The following is an 18,737-nucleotide window of genomic DNA, read 5'->3' on the forward strand; positions in this document are numbered from 1 at the left end:
TTTGTCCAGGTGTTGCATGACCGTGCTTGCTGGGACAGTTCAGATCAGTGTGTATTGTAGTATTTGTTTTCCATCTGGCCATGTGGCAATTTGGCCTCAATATTTGGATTTAGATTAAAGAAAAATAGCTAACTCGCCTATCACTCGGGCAGATAATACGGTCATCCAAGTTCATCCAGAACAGCACATATTCTTTATTAGTCATATTAGGTCTATAAGGATTGTCAAACAATGTATTAAGTCAGCCTTCTTAGTGAGAGCAATACATAATTGAAGGATGAGATATAGAGATTGTAAAGACAATAACAGACATTCAAAGTCTGTCTTTTGCTGGAGTCCCGTGTGCAACCACCTTTATTCAGGATTCTGAATCAATTGCAAGCATTAGTTTTGCACAAAAAACACTCCTTGGACAAAATTCGGCCATTTTTAGCCAAAGGAGTGTTTTTCGTGCAAAACTATTGCTTGCAATTGAGACTTTGATTCAGAACCCCTAGTTTGACACATGCTACTTAAAGCATAATTCACATTTGTTCCCTTATAATAGGTTTTCAATGGTACCCCAACTTTCAACCCCTGAATTTACCATGATCCACAATTTATATAATAATCTATTTTTAATATGTTATTAAGGATCATAAAAAACCTTGAACGATTACTATTGCAATTTTTTTTGGGTCACGTCGCCCCTTTTTAACTTAGCTTGACTGGCCTATTGGCACAGCTGCCAGTGTCACACACTGTCACACACTGTCCTATCTCCAGTGTTCCTTATAAATGAATGCTCCGGTGATTGCACCCAGTTGAGACAGCTGGGACATCATGGAGTTACGTCTGAGCCTTTGCGTTGTGATTTTAGCTTTAGTGGTTGATGGTAAGTGTCACAATATTCAAAATCTTATTCAAAATAATGTTAACGTTATATTTAATATAACCATATAATCATATAAGTAACTTAAAATGCAAATAAAGTAACCGATGTAACTAATATAACAACCAAATAGGAAGTCTTACGTTTTTACAGAACAGATTATGTGTGTATCTGTATATTAAAACTTATTTTCATAGTAGAATAAGACACATATTAATCTACATTAATGATGTATGATTGGTTATATGAATAGGGACTTCTCACTTCTAGCAATAGATTAGTGTCACACAATGGTGAATGGAAATCCTTTTTGATTTATTTCTGTAACCTGCAAGACAATTTGTTGATAAAACACATGCCTGCCATTACGTGCATACAGGACCGTCATGTCCCATGTATATTTTTGGTAACAGGAGAGGTTTCTGTGCCACCACACTAACAGTAATTCTTTCAATTTCTCAGGTGCCAGAGCACAGTTGGATGGTGAGTTTGGTTTTCATTCATTCATTCATTCATTCATTCATTGAATGGCTGAAAATGGAAATTAAGAGTTTACATAGTACATGCATAGACTTTCCTTAATGATTATATCTGGTTTCAGTATTTATTTATGATGTATTTTCTCTATTATTAAGGTTATTGTAGCGGCCAATTTGTATTGGGGTGGGGTGGGGAGGGCAGCGGAGCGGTGGCGGGCCCCAGCCAAAAACGTTGAGAACCCCTGACCTAGCAGAGTGCAAGCCATGCAGCACAGTCTGCCCAGTCCTTGAGGGGAATGGTAGAGGCCTATTTGGTCTTTAATCTTTATGCAAGCTGCTTCAATGTTCTCTTTGTCTTTGTCCGATTCCAAGATCCCAGTTAGTAGAAAACCTCACATAATAAAATGCTTTGAAAGTGTAGTCCCGGGGCATTTCTGTAGGCAGGTTCTTGCCCACCAGGACTGGTGCCAATACTGTACATACGTTAAAGGAGTATTAGGATTGAAGACAAAAGGAGTATTAAATGTTTTTTGTGGCTTTCGCCTTTATTTTATATTTTTTATGGAGGGACAGACAGTAGGCTGTAAAGGCGGGAGTCGAACCCACGGCACACTGCCAGACTGGATTGCCAGCCAAGGTGCCTGGACCGCTGAGCCACGGCCCAAGCCTGACAAAAAGAGTATTAATATTGACAATCATCCTTACAGTACTTTTTAAAGAGTATAGACTACTTTTTAGAAAGTACTGTAAGGATGATTGTCAATTAATACTCTAATAGTAATAGTATAATTGCATTAGAGCATTTGTGTTTAATAATCAGAATCCTACAATTCCGTACTCTAATGTAACAAATAATGCAGATGTTATTAAAACATGATCTGTATGCTATGGTTTGCACAACAATCAGAGCAGGGGTTACAGATAGCTGCACAGAAAATGAGAAATGAGTGAGAAATAGATGAACGAGACAAGAACAAAGCAAGCAAGAGAGCAGTGCATGATGAGTCTTGCGTGGTTTTACATGTTTTACACATGTTTTGTCTAATTGCATTTCCGTGTAGTGTGCGGCCTGGCTCCATTCAACACGTGGATCATAGGAGGTGCTGGAGCTGAAGCAGGGGCATGGCCCTGGCAGGCCAGTCTGCACACTAAAGGCTCCCATCGCTGTGGAGGAACACTCATTAACGACATGTGGATACTGACTTCTGTTGCATGCTTTGGAACGTAAGATTTGCTCATAATGTTAGCGGTGTATAATACACACAGCTAACAAACACACTGTATATGATTCCCATGAAAATGCATTTCTGCATCAAGTTTGTAGGCCTACACTGTAAAATCCTCTGGGTCTTAGACACTGCAGTTGTCATTTTCAAACCCAGCTCCTACGTTGTAGCTGGTCACACCTTGACCAGCTGTGAGGTAGGTTCCCCAGCGCAGAAGTATATCCCTGCTACTTAAAGAGCACATTAGATAGTAGATTGACCGACGGATTCTCAACCAGCACACACTGCTAGCAATCAAAATCCATACAAATTCAACACAGAACATGTAAAACATAGACATTGCTGTAATATTATTTACAGCACATGTAAAACATAGAGGGCATTGCTGTGAGACTCAGCATTGAGGTCTTAAAATAATATTATGGATGTCGAGTATTATCCATATTAGAACTAGACCATTTACCATGCTCGGAGGTAGCGATAATGTAAGCAGATAAATGGTTTTTCAAGCACTTTTCTTTTCTTCGTTAAAGGGATATTTCACTTTTGGTCATTTTATCGTCTACTCAGGCTTATGTGAACACCCCAGACATTTTTTAAGTTGCTCGATTCAGTATTTAGTTATTTGATATTAATTTTAGCTGCCGCACCCCCTTCCCTATACAAACCCATTGTAACTTAAAACTTCATTTTAGCCATGATAGATTTCTGGTGACTGATATGATTACTTTTTTCCATTTACTTTTTATATTTTTTTGGAAAAGAATAAGGGAGGTCGGAGGAGACAAAAACATTGTGTTTGAGGGAGCGAGTTGAGGGTTGAAGGGTGCATGAAATTTATGAAAATAAATGAAAATAGTAAATGAAAAAACACGGCCCGTCACGTATTAGGACAATATCTATATCAGTCACCAGAAAAATGGACGGGTGTTTGAGGAATCATGGTTAAAATGGAGTTTGAAGTTACAATGGGTTCGTATAAGAAGGCGGCGGGGCAGCTAAAATGAATATCAAATATCCAAATATTGAATCGAGCAACTTACAAACTGCCTGGGGTGTTCACATAAGCCTGAGTAGACGATAATGACCAAAAGGCTTTTTGATAGTGAAATATCCCTTTAAATGAATCCCTCAGTAGCAAAGATGTTGACAGTTTAGGAATCAGAAATGTTAAATTAACTGGTAAATTGTTTTCATAATCTATATTACTCTTTGAGGTAGTAATACATATTAGGTATAACTCTATAAGTTCCACCAACAGTGATCGATCGATCGATTGATCTCTCCCTCTCCCTCTCCAGTTCCAGCCCCAGTGATGTCACAGTGTACCTTGGACGACAGACCAAGCAGGGAACCAGTCCCTTTGAGGTGTCCAGCTCCGTGTCGGAGATAATCAACCACCCCAACTACAACACTGATACACATGACAACGACATTGCTCTGTTAAAACTCTCCGACCCTGTTAATAAGTTTACCGATTACATCCGACCAGTCTGTCTGGCAGCAGCTGGAAGTGACTTCATTGCTGGCAGCACCGTCTGGGTTACCGGCTGGGGCAGAATCAACACCGGAGGTGAGACCTCTTCAGCGTGTTCAGTGACTGTATTATGAAATATTATCCTAATAACATTTGTGCACTGCAGTATATGTTCAAGTGTGCAACAAACAATGCTTCTTGTCCTAGATGTGATTCAATGGTGCCCCTACTGGTAATAATCTGGGATGATTGTCATTGTCAGATAATCATCAGTATCCAGATGCAGTATACTGCCCAGATACATGCAGATGGTGATAGTTTGTGCCCAGACAAAACTATATTTTCAGCTGTGCTGAGACACTCAGTATTGTCTCTGGACAGTTTCATCTCCATTGAAGCGACCTTTAAGGGATCCTGGAACAAAGACAGCTAATACTTTATAAGAATGTAGAAATGGGTATTACACACAACCCAGGACATGTGTAGTTGTTAAGCAACCTTTCACTTCATACAGACACTTTATAGTTTATACTCTTCTCTTCCAGCTCTTCTACCTTCCACCCAGAGGCTGCAGGAGGTGAATCTGCCTCTCGTGTCCAATAAAGAATGTACGATGGACTATGGACGAGACATCACTGACAACATGATGTGTGCTGGTGATGGAGGAAAGGGCACCTGCTTTGTAAGTCAGCTACATCTGTCATTCATTCGCCTTTAGACACAATACATGTTTGTGGATTGATTGATCCAGTCAATAATTATGTAGTCGTATCACTCTGCGGTATACAGTATGTACATTTTACAGTTTGGCTGTAAATTACTGATGTGGTACTGTAATTTGACTATGAATTTATCAAACCACTTGCATAGCGGTATGAGATTATGTAAGAACTTTTGTAGAGAGTTCCCGTTTGCCTACGAGGAGGAAGGACTTTGACAAATGAATGAATGCAGTACACTGAATGCAGTGTACTGTTCAACACGGTGTGTTTTTACAAAAATGTGAAGATGCACCTCTATTAAGCTTCCTGTTGTTGGATTGCATCTGCAATTGCAAATCTGGAACATGTTATAGACTAATCTTTGACTGAGTCAGTGAAGTCATTACTAATTCTGGTTCATTTAAAAAGCTTTGGGACTGAAAAAAGAATCCTCTTAAAAATGCATATTTAAATTTGATATTTGCCTATTTTGCAATGATTTATCAGTAACAATATTCTGCCTTATCAAATTCATTTCAAACAAGAGGGGGGAAAACTATAGCCACAAACTTTGCAAAAAGCGAAAATGCTAACTGGACACATTGGTCAGTTATAGCAAATACTGTAGGCCTACATGGAAATTAAGCATATTAGAATATTTAGTGATGGCAAACATCCATTTGTCTTTGTTGCACAGGGAGATTCAGGAGGCCCAATGGTGGTCCAACAGGGGAAACGTTGGATCCAGGCTGGAGTTGTGAGCTGGGGTGACCCTGCTTGCACCGTACCTATCAAACCTGGGGTGTATACCAGAGTGTCCCACTACCAGAGCTGGATCGAAAAACACATCACCACCAACCAGCCAGGATTTGTTCACAGCTCAGAGTGAGTGGAAGATCCAATCTATTTTCCCTGCTCCTTCTACAACATAAGGGGCTGTTGTGATTTGTTCAAAATATGAACAAAATCAACAAATATGTCCACTGAGTCAGATTTTTGACTATGAATCTTTCACTTGGATGGAGGGGAAGTAGATTTTAGCATTAATATTTGAATTTGTATTGTTGATTGTACTGGTTCAACAATAAAATAATTCTTATTCATTAATGTCTATACGTGTATGTTGTCTTTTTTTCTTTTTCTTTTTACAGTGTTGCACAGTTGGGCTGACAGTGTCAGGGGTACTGGGGATCGACTTTTTTCTAGTTAGCAATTGGAGCAGAGATGGAACAATTTCATGTGCAATGTTTGGGGTTTCCTTGTAAATAGTTGCAACAGTTAACTGTGCACTTTCAAGATTTTTCTAAATCATAAAAAAAAAAATGCCATTTTTGCCATTTTTGAGAACCACTGCTTTAAATCCTATGATTGTTTTTTAAAAGCGTAGGCTACTGTATAGCACATTGTGTGCAGGACACGAAAATAAATAATCATCAATCATCATCATCATATAGCCAAAATCTAAAATGACACAAATGCATTCCTGGTTTAATGGGTTAAAACCAGTAGAATACAGATAAAGTACAAAAACATTGCAAGTTTTGTCAAGGGTTAGGGTGATAGTTTAGTTGGCTTAGTTTGGACATACAGTAATTCCATTGGTGATCATTTTGTATCATTTTGATATGACTTCTGAACAGACAGAAGTGGGTTCCCAGTACCGTTGATGACATGGGTGACATTATTGGTGTTTAATTTCAAAGAGGAATATCATTATTTATAACTAAGCATGTTTACATAAGTATACTGTACTTAAGAACAATTTTGAGGTAGCCTACTTTCTACTCCACTACATTTCAGAGGCAAATACCAATACAATAATTCAACATCATTAGTTAATAGTTACTTTGTAAATTTTGATTATTATAATAAAACATACATTAACCACTTCAGCCCTATATACATTTCTGCTACAAGCTCACAATGCGTTGCGCTTGTACATCTGCTATTTTCAAAAGATTCATGATTAGAAAACTTGAAACAGGACATTCTGCATAATGAGTGCTTTTTACTTTTGGTACTTTAAGTAAATGTTTTGATGCCAATACTTTTGTACTTTTACTCAATTACATTTTGAATTCCGGACTTTTACTTGCAACAGAGTATTTCTAAAAAATAAAATAACTTTTACTTAAGTAAAACATTACGAGTACTTTTTCCATCATTGCTAAGATGACAAAGCATTGGTCACATGACTTACATCAGAACGAAGAATCACCAGAGTCAGAGGAGACAGAAGAGAAGGAAGAGTGCTGTGTCGATGAATGGTGAGTTCCTGACGGGGGCAGTACTTACCTGGGAAGAAGAGAAGCTCAGTCTGGCTTGAGTTTGAGGCGTGTGGTGGAAAGACATTCCATGCCTTCAATCTGTGGCAGAGGGATTGAAGGAGAAAAAGTAACTGTGCGTTATCGGCTTAACAGTAATAGAAGAGCTTGTGAGTAGAGATAACAAAGCCAAGATATTTAATTAGGAAAAAAGGAGTAGGGTGCAGTACATAACCCTGGGGGACCCCACACAGTAGAAAATGCAAACAAGTATCTGCCCATTTCACAGTTTAGGACATATTTCTAATGCTGAAATTACATCTTACAATTTCTGTAGTATCTCTATATATCTATCTATCTACATTCCTGAAACTTCACCAATTATGCAGGCAAAGTCAGACTTTGACAAAAAGGATAATAATAATCAATTTGAGGCGATCTACTTGATCATTCCCACCAGTGTCATGAATGTCCACCCATTTGATTCACATTTTGACCTTGACCTCAAGTGTGACTTCGATAACCAAAATAGCAGTCATCTCTTCATGGCAGCATATTGTCACTCCCACAAAGTTTAATGGAAAACTCTGTTTAATGATAGTCTGTTATTTTGTTTCCATCTTTATTATTTCCATCAGTACTAGCTTTAAATTGTTTAGTCCATCACTGATAGCTGCGTGTCCAACTGCGTTTCCTCCTTGTTTCCTGAAATCTGTTAACAATCATTGGTCAGGACTGAAAGTGACCAATGTATCAATATTCTGCCGCTTACATTGCTTGTGCGCATGTGCAGTTGTGCATGTTGTGCAGTAATTTCTGTCCAACCCAGCGAGGGAAAAAGTATTTCTTCATCAGGATTACTTCATCAACCTACACCAACACCTTCCTTTCTCTTGCTCTCAACGAAGGCGGTCGCTTGAGATGCAATGGGAAGCTGTCAAGATGGCGCCGGCCAGGGCTGCTGTGGCATTAACGTGTGCAGTGTTTTCACTCATGTTAATGTCAAAACAAATTCCTGTGTGTATAAATAAAAGTATCTGATCTGAATCTGACATCGTGTTCAGGACTAAATGGAGAGCGCTCATTGAAGCCTCATGTCCCATAGGGGACGAAGAGGAGTAAGTAAGTGACACATCATCTCATCTCACCAAGTCACTGAAACCTGTCAACAATCACTGGCCAAGACTGAAAGAACACTACTGACCGATGTATCCCCGGCTGCTATGCTATGCTGCATACGGTGCTTGTGTGCAGTGCACTTGCACGCTGTACAGTATCTGTGCAACCCAGCAAGGCGAGCAGGGTTTCACCTACAAAGGAACGCCCAAACTAGATATTCAACTTCATGCTCAGAGACAGTGGGGTGGAACCATTTTTCTTTTGGCAAATGTATGCTGAATAAACTTTCAGTACTATTGTTATCATTGTTGTTATAATCTTCCTCATGCCTTCACCATTCGTTCCCCTCGACTTGACTTATTTATCAGTGCCAGTTTCCTCATAGTTCCAGTTAACCACAGATATAATCTCTACCAGGCCGAAGGCACACGAGAGGTTATGACTCAGAAATATCTAAATGTTTGAGCAAACCACTGGAATGCTGCATGTGACGTTGTTTAGGATTTAGCATTTATAAACTCCTGGTAAGATATCATGCCTCCTAAAATGCTAAATCATCCTCTCATGAGGATGATTCAGTGATTACAATATAAATCAGTGTATTCTACCAGTTATTGGAACAACAGAAATCCCACCAAAAGAACTTTGGTAACTGGTTCGGTTCTAGATTCTTGGAACCTTGGTGCTTTCACAGAACCGGCGGACAATTTATGGTTCCAGTTCCGAACCAACTTTTAGGGTTCCAAACAAACTTATAATTTACTGAACTGGTTCAATATTAGGCAGGAAAAAAAGAACCAAACTGGTTCACCCCCGGTGTATAAGGGGCTTACTTCTACAAAGAGACGTTACTGCAGCAGCAGGAAATGCTTCAAATGTTTTATTCAGCTGATCACAGAACTAACAAAAGACTGAATGGTGTTATAGAGATTTACAGGAGATTTCACCCAAGAGTAGATTGAAGAGAACAGAAGGCAGACATCCCACCATGGTTCATTAATTTCTTTTTTTTTTACATTAAAAAGAAAGGATATTTTAAACAAAAGAAATCTGCAATTCCATAAATGTAAAAAAATGGTGGAAATCTTTGCATGAAATTATGTGTAAGAAGTTACACATAAATATATGTTGAATGTTCAGTGCAGGTCAATTCATCACCAAGCCATATGATGTAGCTTATAACTATCCCAAAGGATGGGATTAAATAACGTCCAGTTTCATCGCATTGCGTACTGCATTTCCAAATGTCCAAAGTTGGAAAAAGCAGACCAAAGTTATTTCATTACACAGGTCAATATAATACTCTTGATCTTAGACAGTTGGGACATCTTAAAAATATATATATAAAAAAATAAAGATAAATACATATTCTTATAAAAGTTAATTGGATTGATTATGAGAGTAGAAGGCAATGTGCATGCATTTTGTAAGTACTCATATTAACCATCTCATGAATTTGATGCAGGTTTTGTAAAATATATAGTACATTGCTGCGTTTACACAAGTTTGTACACCGAAAGGTTCCGCAAAATTGCTGTTTAGGCATAATCTTTCACACCGAGCACTATGCTGTAACTATAACTATATATAAAAATATAGTTTTGAAAAGTCAAATGGATGGCAGAGTTCAGTTCAAACCATCTATAAAAAAAAATACAATGGTGAACAATATAGTTATCTTTATAGTTATAGTAGGCTACTCAGTGTGAATGTCATTTTGGTCATGGTTTCGATAACCTCTGGAACAGTGATGAAGAGATGTTGGTTTCAGTGTCGGTTTTGTTAAAGTCTTTCTTTTGATAGACAGCATTTAACAGCATCCTTAAATGCTGTTTAGAGGCGGACAGATTTAGCAAGGACAGTGTCCCGCCTCCACCTGACAGACGACTCCTCCTTATAAATGAATGCTCTTGTGTTTACACAGGTGACATCATGGAGTCAAGACTGGATGTTTGTGTTGTGCTGATTTTAGCTTTAGTGGTTGGTGGTAAGTGTAACAAAACAATATTCCAAATGCTATTCTAAACATGAGGCGGATAGGGTGACCAGATGTCCCTCTTTGCGTGGGACAGTCCCTCATTTCCAAGACTTTTCAGGCGTCCCACAAATTGAGACCCTGTCCCACATTATGACTGGCAGGCAATTGCATCAGTGTTCAAATACCCTAATAGTTTAGTCCCCTAATAGTTGGCCTTCTGTTGTAAAGCTCTCTCATTGTCTCTTCCTGCAAGATGTGTTTTTAAGCCTGTTAAAATAGCATAAAAATAAAAATAAAGCATGATTTTAAAACAAAATGTGAGACACCAGAGGAGTTTATACCCAATAGGCCTATGGTCGAATATGACATCAAGGCATTTAATATAGCACTCAAATAGCACTCAAGTAGTAAGTTGCTAACCCGGTACTCCAGTATCTCTTGTGTGGGACAAGTGGGATGGGGGGGACGGGGTCCCCCCCATCCCACAAGCGAAACTTCTGTCCCTCAAATGAACAGTTTGGATCTGGTCACCCTAGGCGGACAGATTTAGCAAGGACAGTGTCCCGCCTCCACCTGACAGACGACTCCTCCTTGTAAATGAATGCTCTTGTGTTTACACAGGTGAGTCATGGAGTCATGGAGTCAAGACTGGATGTTTGTGTTGTGCTGATTTTAGCTTTAGTGGTTGGTGGTAAGTGTAACAAAACAATATTCCAAATGCTATTCTAAACATGTTAAAGCTCTCTTAAGGATATACAAGTAAGTTAAAATGCAAATAATGTAACAAATTACAGCTAATGTAACAACAAGGGAAGTCTTAGGTCTGAACAGAACAGCTTATGTATAGCTATTGTATTGATAGTAGAATGAGACAAATATTAATATTAACCGATCTAACTACATGAATCATATAAACATATTGAAATATTAATTGTGACTAAAAGCAATGCGCGAGGTTGATAAAACACATGTCTCATTGTGCATGCAGGTCCTATGTAAGAACAACTTGCAGGTCATCATACTAACAGTAATTCTTTCAACTTCTCAGGTGGCATAGCACAGTTGGATGGTGAGTTCATTCATTCACCCTGTGTAAAATAAATACTGTAATATTGATTGATGTTTTTATTGTCAAGAATGCATATCAATAGTGTAGATTCTTGTCCTAACACAGACATTAAATGCCATTGAATGGAGAATTTACGTCATACCTGTATGACGTACAGTAGACGAGCAAATAGTCTCTCTTGTCCTAACACAAAGATTAAATTCCCATTGACAATATCATCATACATCATGAAGATGTACAGTATGATGATAAGAGCGCCCCTCCCTTCACACGGGTGTGATTTTTTTTATTACATTTTAAATTGTGAAAATAGCCAATCTAAAATCTAGGCGAGTAGATCTGCTATATTCACTACTTTTGTGCGACACTCTTGTATGATAAAGTAGGGCATTCATTTAGTCCTTGCAGTTGTAACACGACATTCCTTTAAATCCTGTCATGCCTTTTTATCATGCCTTTTATCTAATCACTCATCATGAACCTACAGGTACAATGACATTTTGGACTGGTCTTTCTTTTTCCATTTTGATTGTGTTGCAATGGGAGTGTTTTGATTGTTATTTTTGGACACTTTGAAACACTTTCTTTCAACGGTGAAAATATTTTTCAGCCAGCTTTATTACTTTCTATCAAATAGATCCTTCTGAACAGATTTTCCACTGATTAATATTTAGCTATTTTCAGGGAATTAAAGGGACATTTCACTTTCAAACATGTTTGGGGTAATTACTTTGGCTTTTTTGAGGACCCAACAGTTTGAGTTGCTTGATTCAGCATTTTGATATTCATTTTATCAGACACGCCCCCTTTGTATACAAACCGCCAATGAAAAACACACATCCTTGGTTCTGGTGACCGGACAGGCCAGAGAGGACATGTATAGGTAAAAGAGGACGTATGGTCACCCTAATGACCTAGTGACCCTATAACAGGCCAGTGTTTCACCGAGCACAGCCACGAGCTTATAGGGTGTACAGAAAGACAAGAAAATGAGAAATACTGTAAGTGAATAGATCGAAGTCACAAAATAAGAACTGTGGATGATGTGAAAACCCGAAAAAGCAAGAGAAGCCTTGCATGATTTTACATGTTTTACACAATCTGTCTCGTTACATTTCCTCAGGCTTCGTACACACCTACACAACAAATGTTCGGTCCGTGTGCGATGTTGGATTGCTGTTTGATTGCTGCTCCAATTAATTTTCAATGGGAGTCACATGGTTTGACCAAACATTTTTGTTTGATGAGGGGGGAGCAATCAGCAATCAAACACAAATGTTTGATCAAACCATGTGACTCCCATTGGAAAAGCATTGTGGTGGCCCAAAAAAAAACGACCAAACATTGCTTGATTGGTGTTTGGTACGTGTGAATGAGGCCTGAGGCTGCGTACACACCTAAAGAACAAATGTTTGGTCCGTGTGCGATGCCTGATTGCTATTTGATTGCTGCTCCAATTCATTTTCAATGGGAGTCACGTCGTTTGATCGGACAAACCTGTCCGATGTGGGGGCGGAGGGCACAACAAACACATCGGACACCTTGTAGTCAAAACAGCCAACGAACAGGGTGGGACTTCAGATCGGACAGAAGGGTGGTTTTTAACCGCCAACTAATAGGAGAGAACTTCCGTTCTTGACAGCACTGGGTGGGGTTTAGGCTGTAGTCTTCTGAGTTACGTGAGACAGACTATTATATCGCTTGTTTGTATGTCTTCTTTTGGCTACGGCCGTGCGTAACTTGGAGAGTCCAAGTTGCGCACGGCTGTCTCCAGTGAGTGAGTCCAGAAATACAGGACGATAGCCAAAATAGCCGTCGGGCCTCGGCAGTTGTGAGGCTGCATTAATAATTAGTTCTAAAAGCATGTATTTTTTACGGGGATCACTATTGATTTTAATAGTAGGCCTAGACGCATATATGTCTATGAGTAGCCTAGAGTAGAAATGTAATGGCAGCGTACGAGGTTCACATGCGCAAATATAACAGATGTACAAGTTATTGACACGAATGGTACTTACGGTATGGTACACGATGTAAGCTTGTAGATCTGTTTATTTTAAGCATGCGCCGCCGCCACCACGAAAAGTTATGACGCGCGCACATGTGGGGGGAGAGACCCGATATATTTTATAGCTCTATGGGAGAGACGCAGACAGAGAAATATTTAAAATCATCCTGTCTCGCTCTAGCGCACGGCCGCACGCATAAAGAGCCAATGGAGCAAATGTTAAATAAGCTACACAGGTGGTCCTAAATGATTAATTAATTACATCACTATAGCAAAAGACGTGATATAGGTCATGGAAGAAAAGTCCTTTTTATCGGGATTCGGGGATACTTTGTTGTAGGCTATACGTCTCCGGTGAATTGTATGCACCAGCAGCAAGCACATTATTGTTCAAACACCTGCTCCTCTGTTCATCTGTTGTCTTATTTGGCTAATCAAATTATTAAGAATTAATGCAATTTCAAGTTGTTGCTGCAATCATGATTCATGTTGCTGTTCTCTTCTCTCTGTGTGACTGAAGGTTGCGCCCAAAAATTGTAGACAGTGATTTCCCGCACCCCCTCATGTTATTTTTCCCTCGTAAAATGACCTCTTTTCTTTTTTTCACTATTTGGTTCGCTTAACGTGTCCACGTGTCATTTGTTTACATATTTGGTACGCTTTACAGTCCAGTGTGAAGTTAACACCAAACGGACCAAAATCAAAATGCAAATATGTGGTCCTTGGTCCTTGATCCGGACCTTCTAAGTGAACTTTGAGTGTGAAAAACGGCCTCGACAAACTATCGCTAGCTGCTGCTGCAGTCAAGAAAACTACACTGAACATATGTGCATCTATTTCCGCGTGTCGTAGCACCGCCCAAATCGCGCAAAGCATTGTGGGACATGGAGGCATCAAATCATAAAAATGTAATCAGTGGTCGGTCGGACAGATCTGTGTGTCCGAAAGGTGTGTACGAAGCCTCAGTGTGCGGCGTGGCTCCACGCAACACAAGGATCAATCTGTTTGTCTCGTTACATTTCCTTAGTGTGCGGCGTGGCTCCACGCAACACAAGGATCAATCTGTTTGTCTCGTTACATTTCCTTAGTGTGCGGCGTGGCTCCACGCAACACAAGGATCAATCTGTTTGTCTCGTTACATTTCCTTAGTGTGCGGCGTGGCTCCACGCAACACAAGGATCAATCTGTTTGTCTCGTTACATTTCCTCAGTGTGCGGCGTGGCTCCACGCAACACAAGGATCAATCTGTTTGTCTCGTTACATTTCCTCAGTGTGCGGCGTGGCTCCACGCAACACAAGGATCAATCTGTTTGTCTCGTTACATTTCCTCAGTGTGCGGCGTGGCTCCACGCAACACAAGGATCAATCTGTTTGTCTCGTTACATTTCCTCAGTGTGCGGCGTGGCTCCACGCAACACAAGGATCAATCTGTTTGTCTCGTTACATTTCCTTAGTGTGCGGCGTGGCTCCACGCAACACGAGGATCGTAGGCGGTTCTGATGCAGCTGCAGGATCATGGCCCTGGATGGCCAGTGTGAGGTCTTCCACTACTGCCTGTGGAGGAACCCTCATTACTAACGAGTGGATCCTGAGTGCTGCTCATTGCTGGAGGTGCACTGCTCATTACTTCTTTACCTTAACCCTGCTTATAATGTTAGATAGGAAAAGGTATACACGAAAGCCTACCACTCACCAGGTCACCCCAATTATATAATTATTGAAACCATCACATACCGATTACAATAATCTAATTATCTAACTATTAGTCATGTGATCAAGACGGATCTGTCAGATTGTTCATGATTCCATCCTGGTTGGCTAATGGCTCCCAAAGTCTGCAAGAGTGGCCCGTCATTACACTACTCCTCAAATAGGCCATGCACATTTCCACCTGACAACATTAAAAGATTTTCTTTGCAAAAAACCCCATAAAAAAAAAGCAGTGTTTTCTCCTAGTCCCGACTTTGTAATTCTGTCTCTCTCCCTCACCCTCTCAGGAACTGCCCATAGATCCATAGAACTGCCCATAGATCCCGTTAGTCCGAACATGCATTAAGGTTGGCGAACATGCACTGCTCCCGTGCTTGCGGTTATGTTTAGGTTAGGGTTAGAGATAGGGATAGTAATTTCGGAAACAATGAACCTTCTGACTAATGACACGCACCTCCCTCTCTCCCCCTAGTTCCAGGCCCAGTGATGTCACAGTGTACCTTGGGCGATTGAATCTGCAGGATTCCAATCCCAATGAGGTGTCCAGATCAGTGTCCCAGATCATCATACACCCTAACTATAACAGTGCTACTCTTGACAACGACATTGCTTTGTTAAAACTCTCCTCCTCTGTTCGATTTACTGATTACGTTAGACCTGTCTGTCTCGCGGCAAAGGGAAGTGCCTCTAGCGCTGGCAGCAGCAGCTGGGTTACCGGCTGGGGAAACGTCAACACTGATGGTGAGACATCTTCAGTGATTGTGACCAGTGACCACACACATAGTATACTAGCAATGGTTCACATGACGCTCGTATGACATGTCATGTTTCAGTAGCCTGGCTAATAAGCCAGACCGAATCAGCCGTTTGCAAAAAAATTGCCTGCTGGCGGATTACGGTCTGGAGAGGCTCAATTGTACGCCCATTTCCTACACCAGAGAACTGGTGTGGCCAATCGGGACACGGTATGCAATATGGGCGGGCTTTGGTACAGTGATGTTCAATGCTTGAGACCTTTGACTGACAGTAGCTCTGACCAAGTCAGACCCAGTGTGATTTGAGTCTGGCTTATTAGCCAGGCTAATGTTTCAGGGCTAATAGTATACCACTAGGAAACATATTGCTAGAAGATCTGTACCAGAGTTCCTCTGCACTTGCATGTTCACATTCTCTTATATATTCTCTTATGATTAACCAAAAATGTTGGACATTATCTACTGGATTTACAGTACAAGTTATGCCGATGGTGATTTGTCCCCAGACAGACTACAGTAAACTTAACTTTCAGCAGTGCTGGTCTCCGACCAGATTAATCTCTACTGAGAAGTGGAATTGTTGGGCAAGTAACCTTTCACTTTATACAGATTTTTTAAATATATATACACATCTCCTCCCTTCCAGATCCTCTACCCAATCCACAGAGACTGCAAGAGGTGGAGGTGCCCATTGTGTCCGATGCAATATGTAAATCCTTCTTTAAGTACTTCACTGACAACATGATCTGTGGTGGTCGAGAAGGAAAGGGCATCTGTTTTGTAAGTCATCTACATCCAGTGTGTTTCATTCACACTTTAGAAATGTTAGATTTCATGCATTGATTTACCCCGTAAACAATTATGTAGAGTTAACCGGTGTTAATCCGAGTAAATACAATACAATCGTGAATATTATATTTGATCTTGGCATTAAGGCTCTGCTTATTAACTATTAAACATGAACTATGGGTGCGTTTGTATTTTGTATCATCAGAATACATTCTTTTTTTAGTGAAAATAGAGCCAATTAAGCAAACTTCCTTGTCGGAAACCACTCAACATGTCTACCATCTGAACAACTGCCATTAAGACTTTCCGAGTACAAGGACAATGATATTACAAAACAGAAAAATGCATTAAAATACACAGACACACATACAACACATAGAATGTATGTCTTACCAGTATCTCCAGGTCTCTACAGCAGAGCACTTGCTCACTTCATTTACCACTTCACTTGACCAGTAGCATGTGCTCAAACAAAAGGGCCTCCTAGGCTAACAAACTAAAGGGTGCTGTGGCCTACCATGATTTCTCCTTCGCCCTGCATGAGAGGGCAACACCACCCGTTTGTAGCAGAGTCAAAATGGCTCTCTAGTGGAAGGAAGGCACAAGACTTTTATACTTCCTGCTGGTCATGTGACTATAGGCCTGGTGCAGTGGGTGCACCATTCACTTGGATTCCCACATAGATAAGAAGTTATGGTCAAATTAATTTGTACGGTATGCTTCTAGCCAGGACTTCTCGCTGCTCAATATCATTTGTTTCCGGTTGCTTCAATCAATTTAGTCAATTTAGACTCTAAATTCACATAAAAAAGGCCAAATTCCTTATTCCGGCCCGCCATATAAAGTCATGAGATATAGGCCTGAGGACAAACTTTGTTGTGGCCGTAAAATTGAAGGTGTCTCACAAGTATCTGTATATATCTATATCTGGGGCAGCTCTAGTTTGGCTACCTGAAGTGCAATTTATGGTGTTGGTGTTGTACTATAATAACTAGAGTAGTAGTACTTGCACATAATTTATGTAAGAACATAAACCAACACTATAATGTTTAACATACACCTCTGCTAAATTCCCTGTTGTAATGCAAATCTGGCAAGCAAGTTACAGATTTTTGACCAAGCTGATGCAGTTTCAATTGAAGCATAATATTTAGTGATATAGCAAAGATCCATTTTGTCTTTTGCACAGGGAGATTCAGGAGGCCCAATGGTGGTTGAATGGGGAGAACGCTGGATTCAGATTGGAGTTAATAGCTTCACATCGGAAGAAGGTTGTGCCATACGTAACAATCCTGAGGGTTATGCCAGTGTGTCCCCGTACCAGACTTGGATCGAAGAACAGATCTCCAGCAACCGGCCAGGATTTGTATTGAGTTCTAGCAATGTGATCAGTGGAATATCCATTTCCCCTGCTCCTTCTAGCCATTTTACACCTTGTATTGTCTCTGTAACTATTCTCATAATAATCAGGCAACATAACAGATTGTTATGTTGTTGGATTGGATTATCTTGAGTTGTGAAAATATTCCCAATGAGTCTACACAGTAGTAAGGACCCTTCCACTTGGATGGAGGGGAAGGGAGTTTAAGATTGTTCTCTATGGAAAACTAAGAATGACATGAGGAAAAACAAACAGCTTCTTTATATTTTAAATGTATTATTTTTATTATTTATTATTGAGATTAAAAAACAAATTTGGGGTACCCGGGTACACATTTACGGTGGTGGCTCAGGGGTAGAGTGGCCGGATGGTAACCGCAAGGTTGCCATTTCGAACGCGGGCTTGGTGTGCTGGTTGGTGCCTTGCATGGTTTTCGCTGCCAATGTATGAATGTGTGTGTGAATGGGTGAATGTAATGCACAATCTATGTAAAGCGCCTTGGATAAAGGTGCTAAATGCACCATTTACCACATTTGGCCAGTGGAAATTTTGCACAAGCCGAAATGAAAAACATGTTTAATTTAAATAAGTGAAAATAATAAATGTGAAAAATAAGTTTTGTATAATTTGTCCAGAAGTCAGAGGTCACGCAGTTGTGGCATCCTGTCATTCCATATAGAAACAGGAAGATACGGGGCATAGGATGATAGATATGTGAATATTGTGATTTGAATGAGATGGATAATTAAATACATTTTATTTTATATTGTCCTTTGAACTGTATGATGATTTGAGAGAAATATTGTTTAAAATAGAAAAATATTTTGCAAAAAAAGAGTACAGTTCTATATACAAAGGTTTTCTAAATTATTTAAACTTAAACTTTACAATGTTGAAATGTATTAAGGAG

The 18,737-nt window shown here is 39.9% G+C and overlaps 1 protein-coding gene across 1 annotated transcript; it reads left to right on the top strand.

Annotated features, from left to right (window-relative positions):
- Positions 1–812: 812 nt before the first annotated feature.
- Positions 813–17,959, top strand: LOC306937046 (transmembrane protease serine 9-like; the record flags this gene model as incomplete). Its single annotated transcript, XM_079520721.1, has 13 exons — positions 813–874; positions 1,334–1,354; positions 2,412–2,574; positions 3,878–4,149; positions 4,599–4,735; positions 5,452–5,639; positions 6,960–7,021; positions 9,975–10,124; positions 11,164–11,184; positions 14,647–14,803; positions 15,375–15,643; positions 16,304–16,437; positions 17,636–17,959. Exons 1-13 carry the CDS (start codon positions 823–825, stop codon positions 17,957–17,959), a joined length of 1,950 nt encoding a protein of 649 aa, XP_079376847.1. The 5' UTR covers positions 813–822.
- Positions 17,960–18,737: the final 778 nt, after the last annotated feature.

The sequence above is a fragment of the Electrona antarctica genome (assembly GCF_951216825.1).
Source record: "Electrona antarctica genome assembly, chromosome: 14".
Lineage (NCBI taxonomy): Eukaryota > Metazoa > Chordata > Actinopteri > Myctophiformes > Myctophidae > Electrona > Electrona antarctica.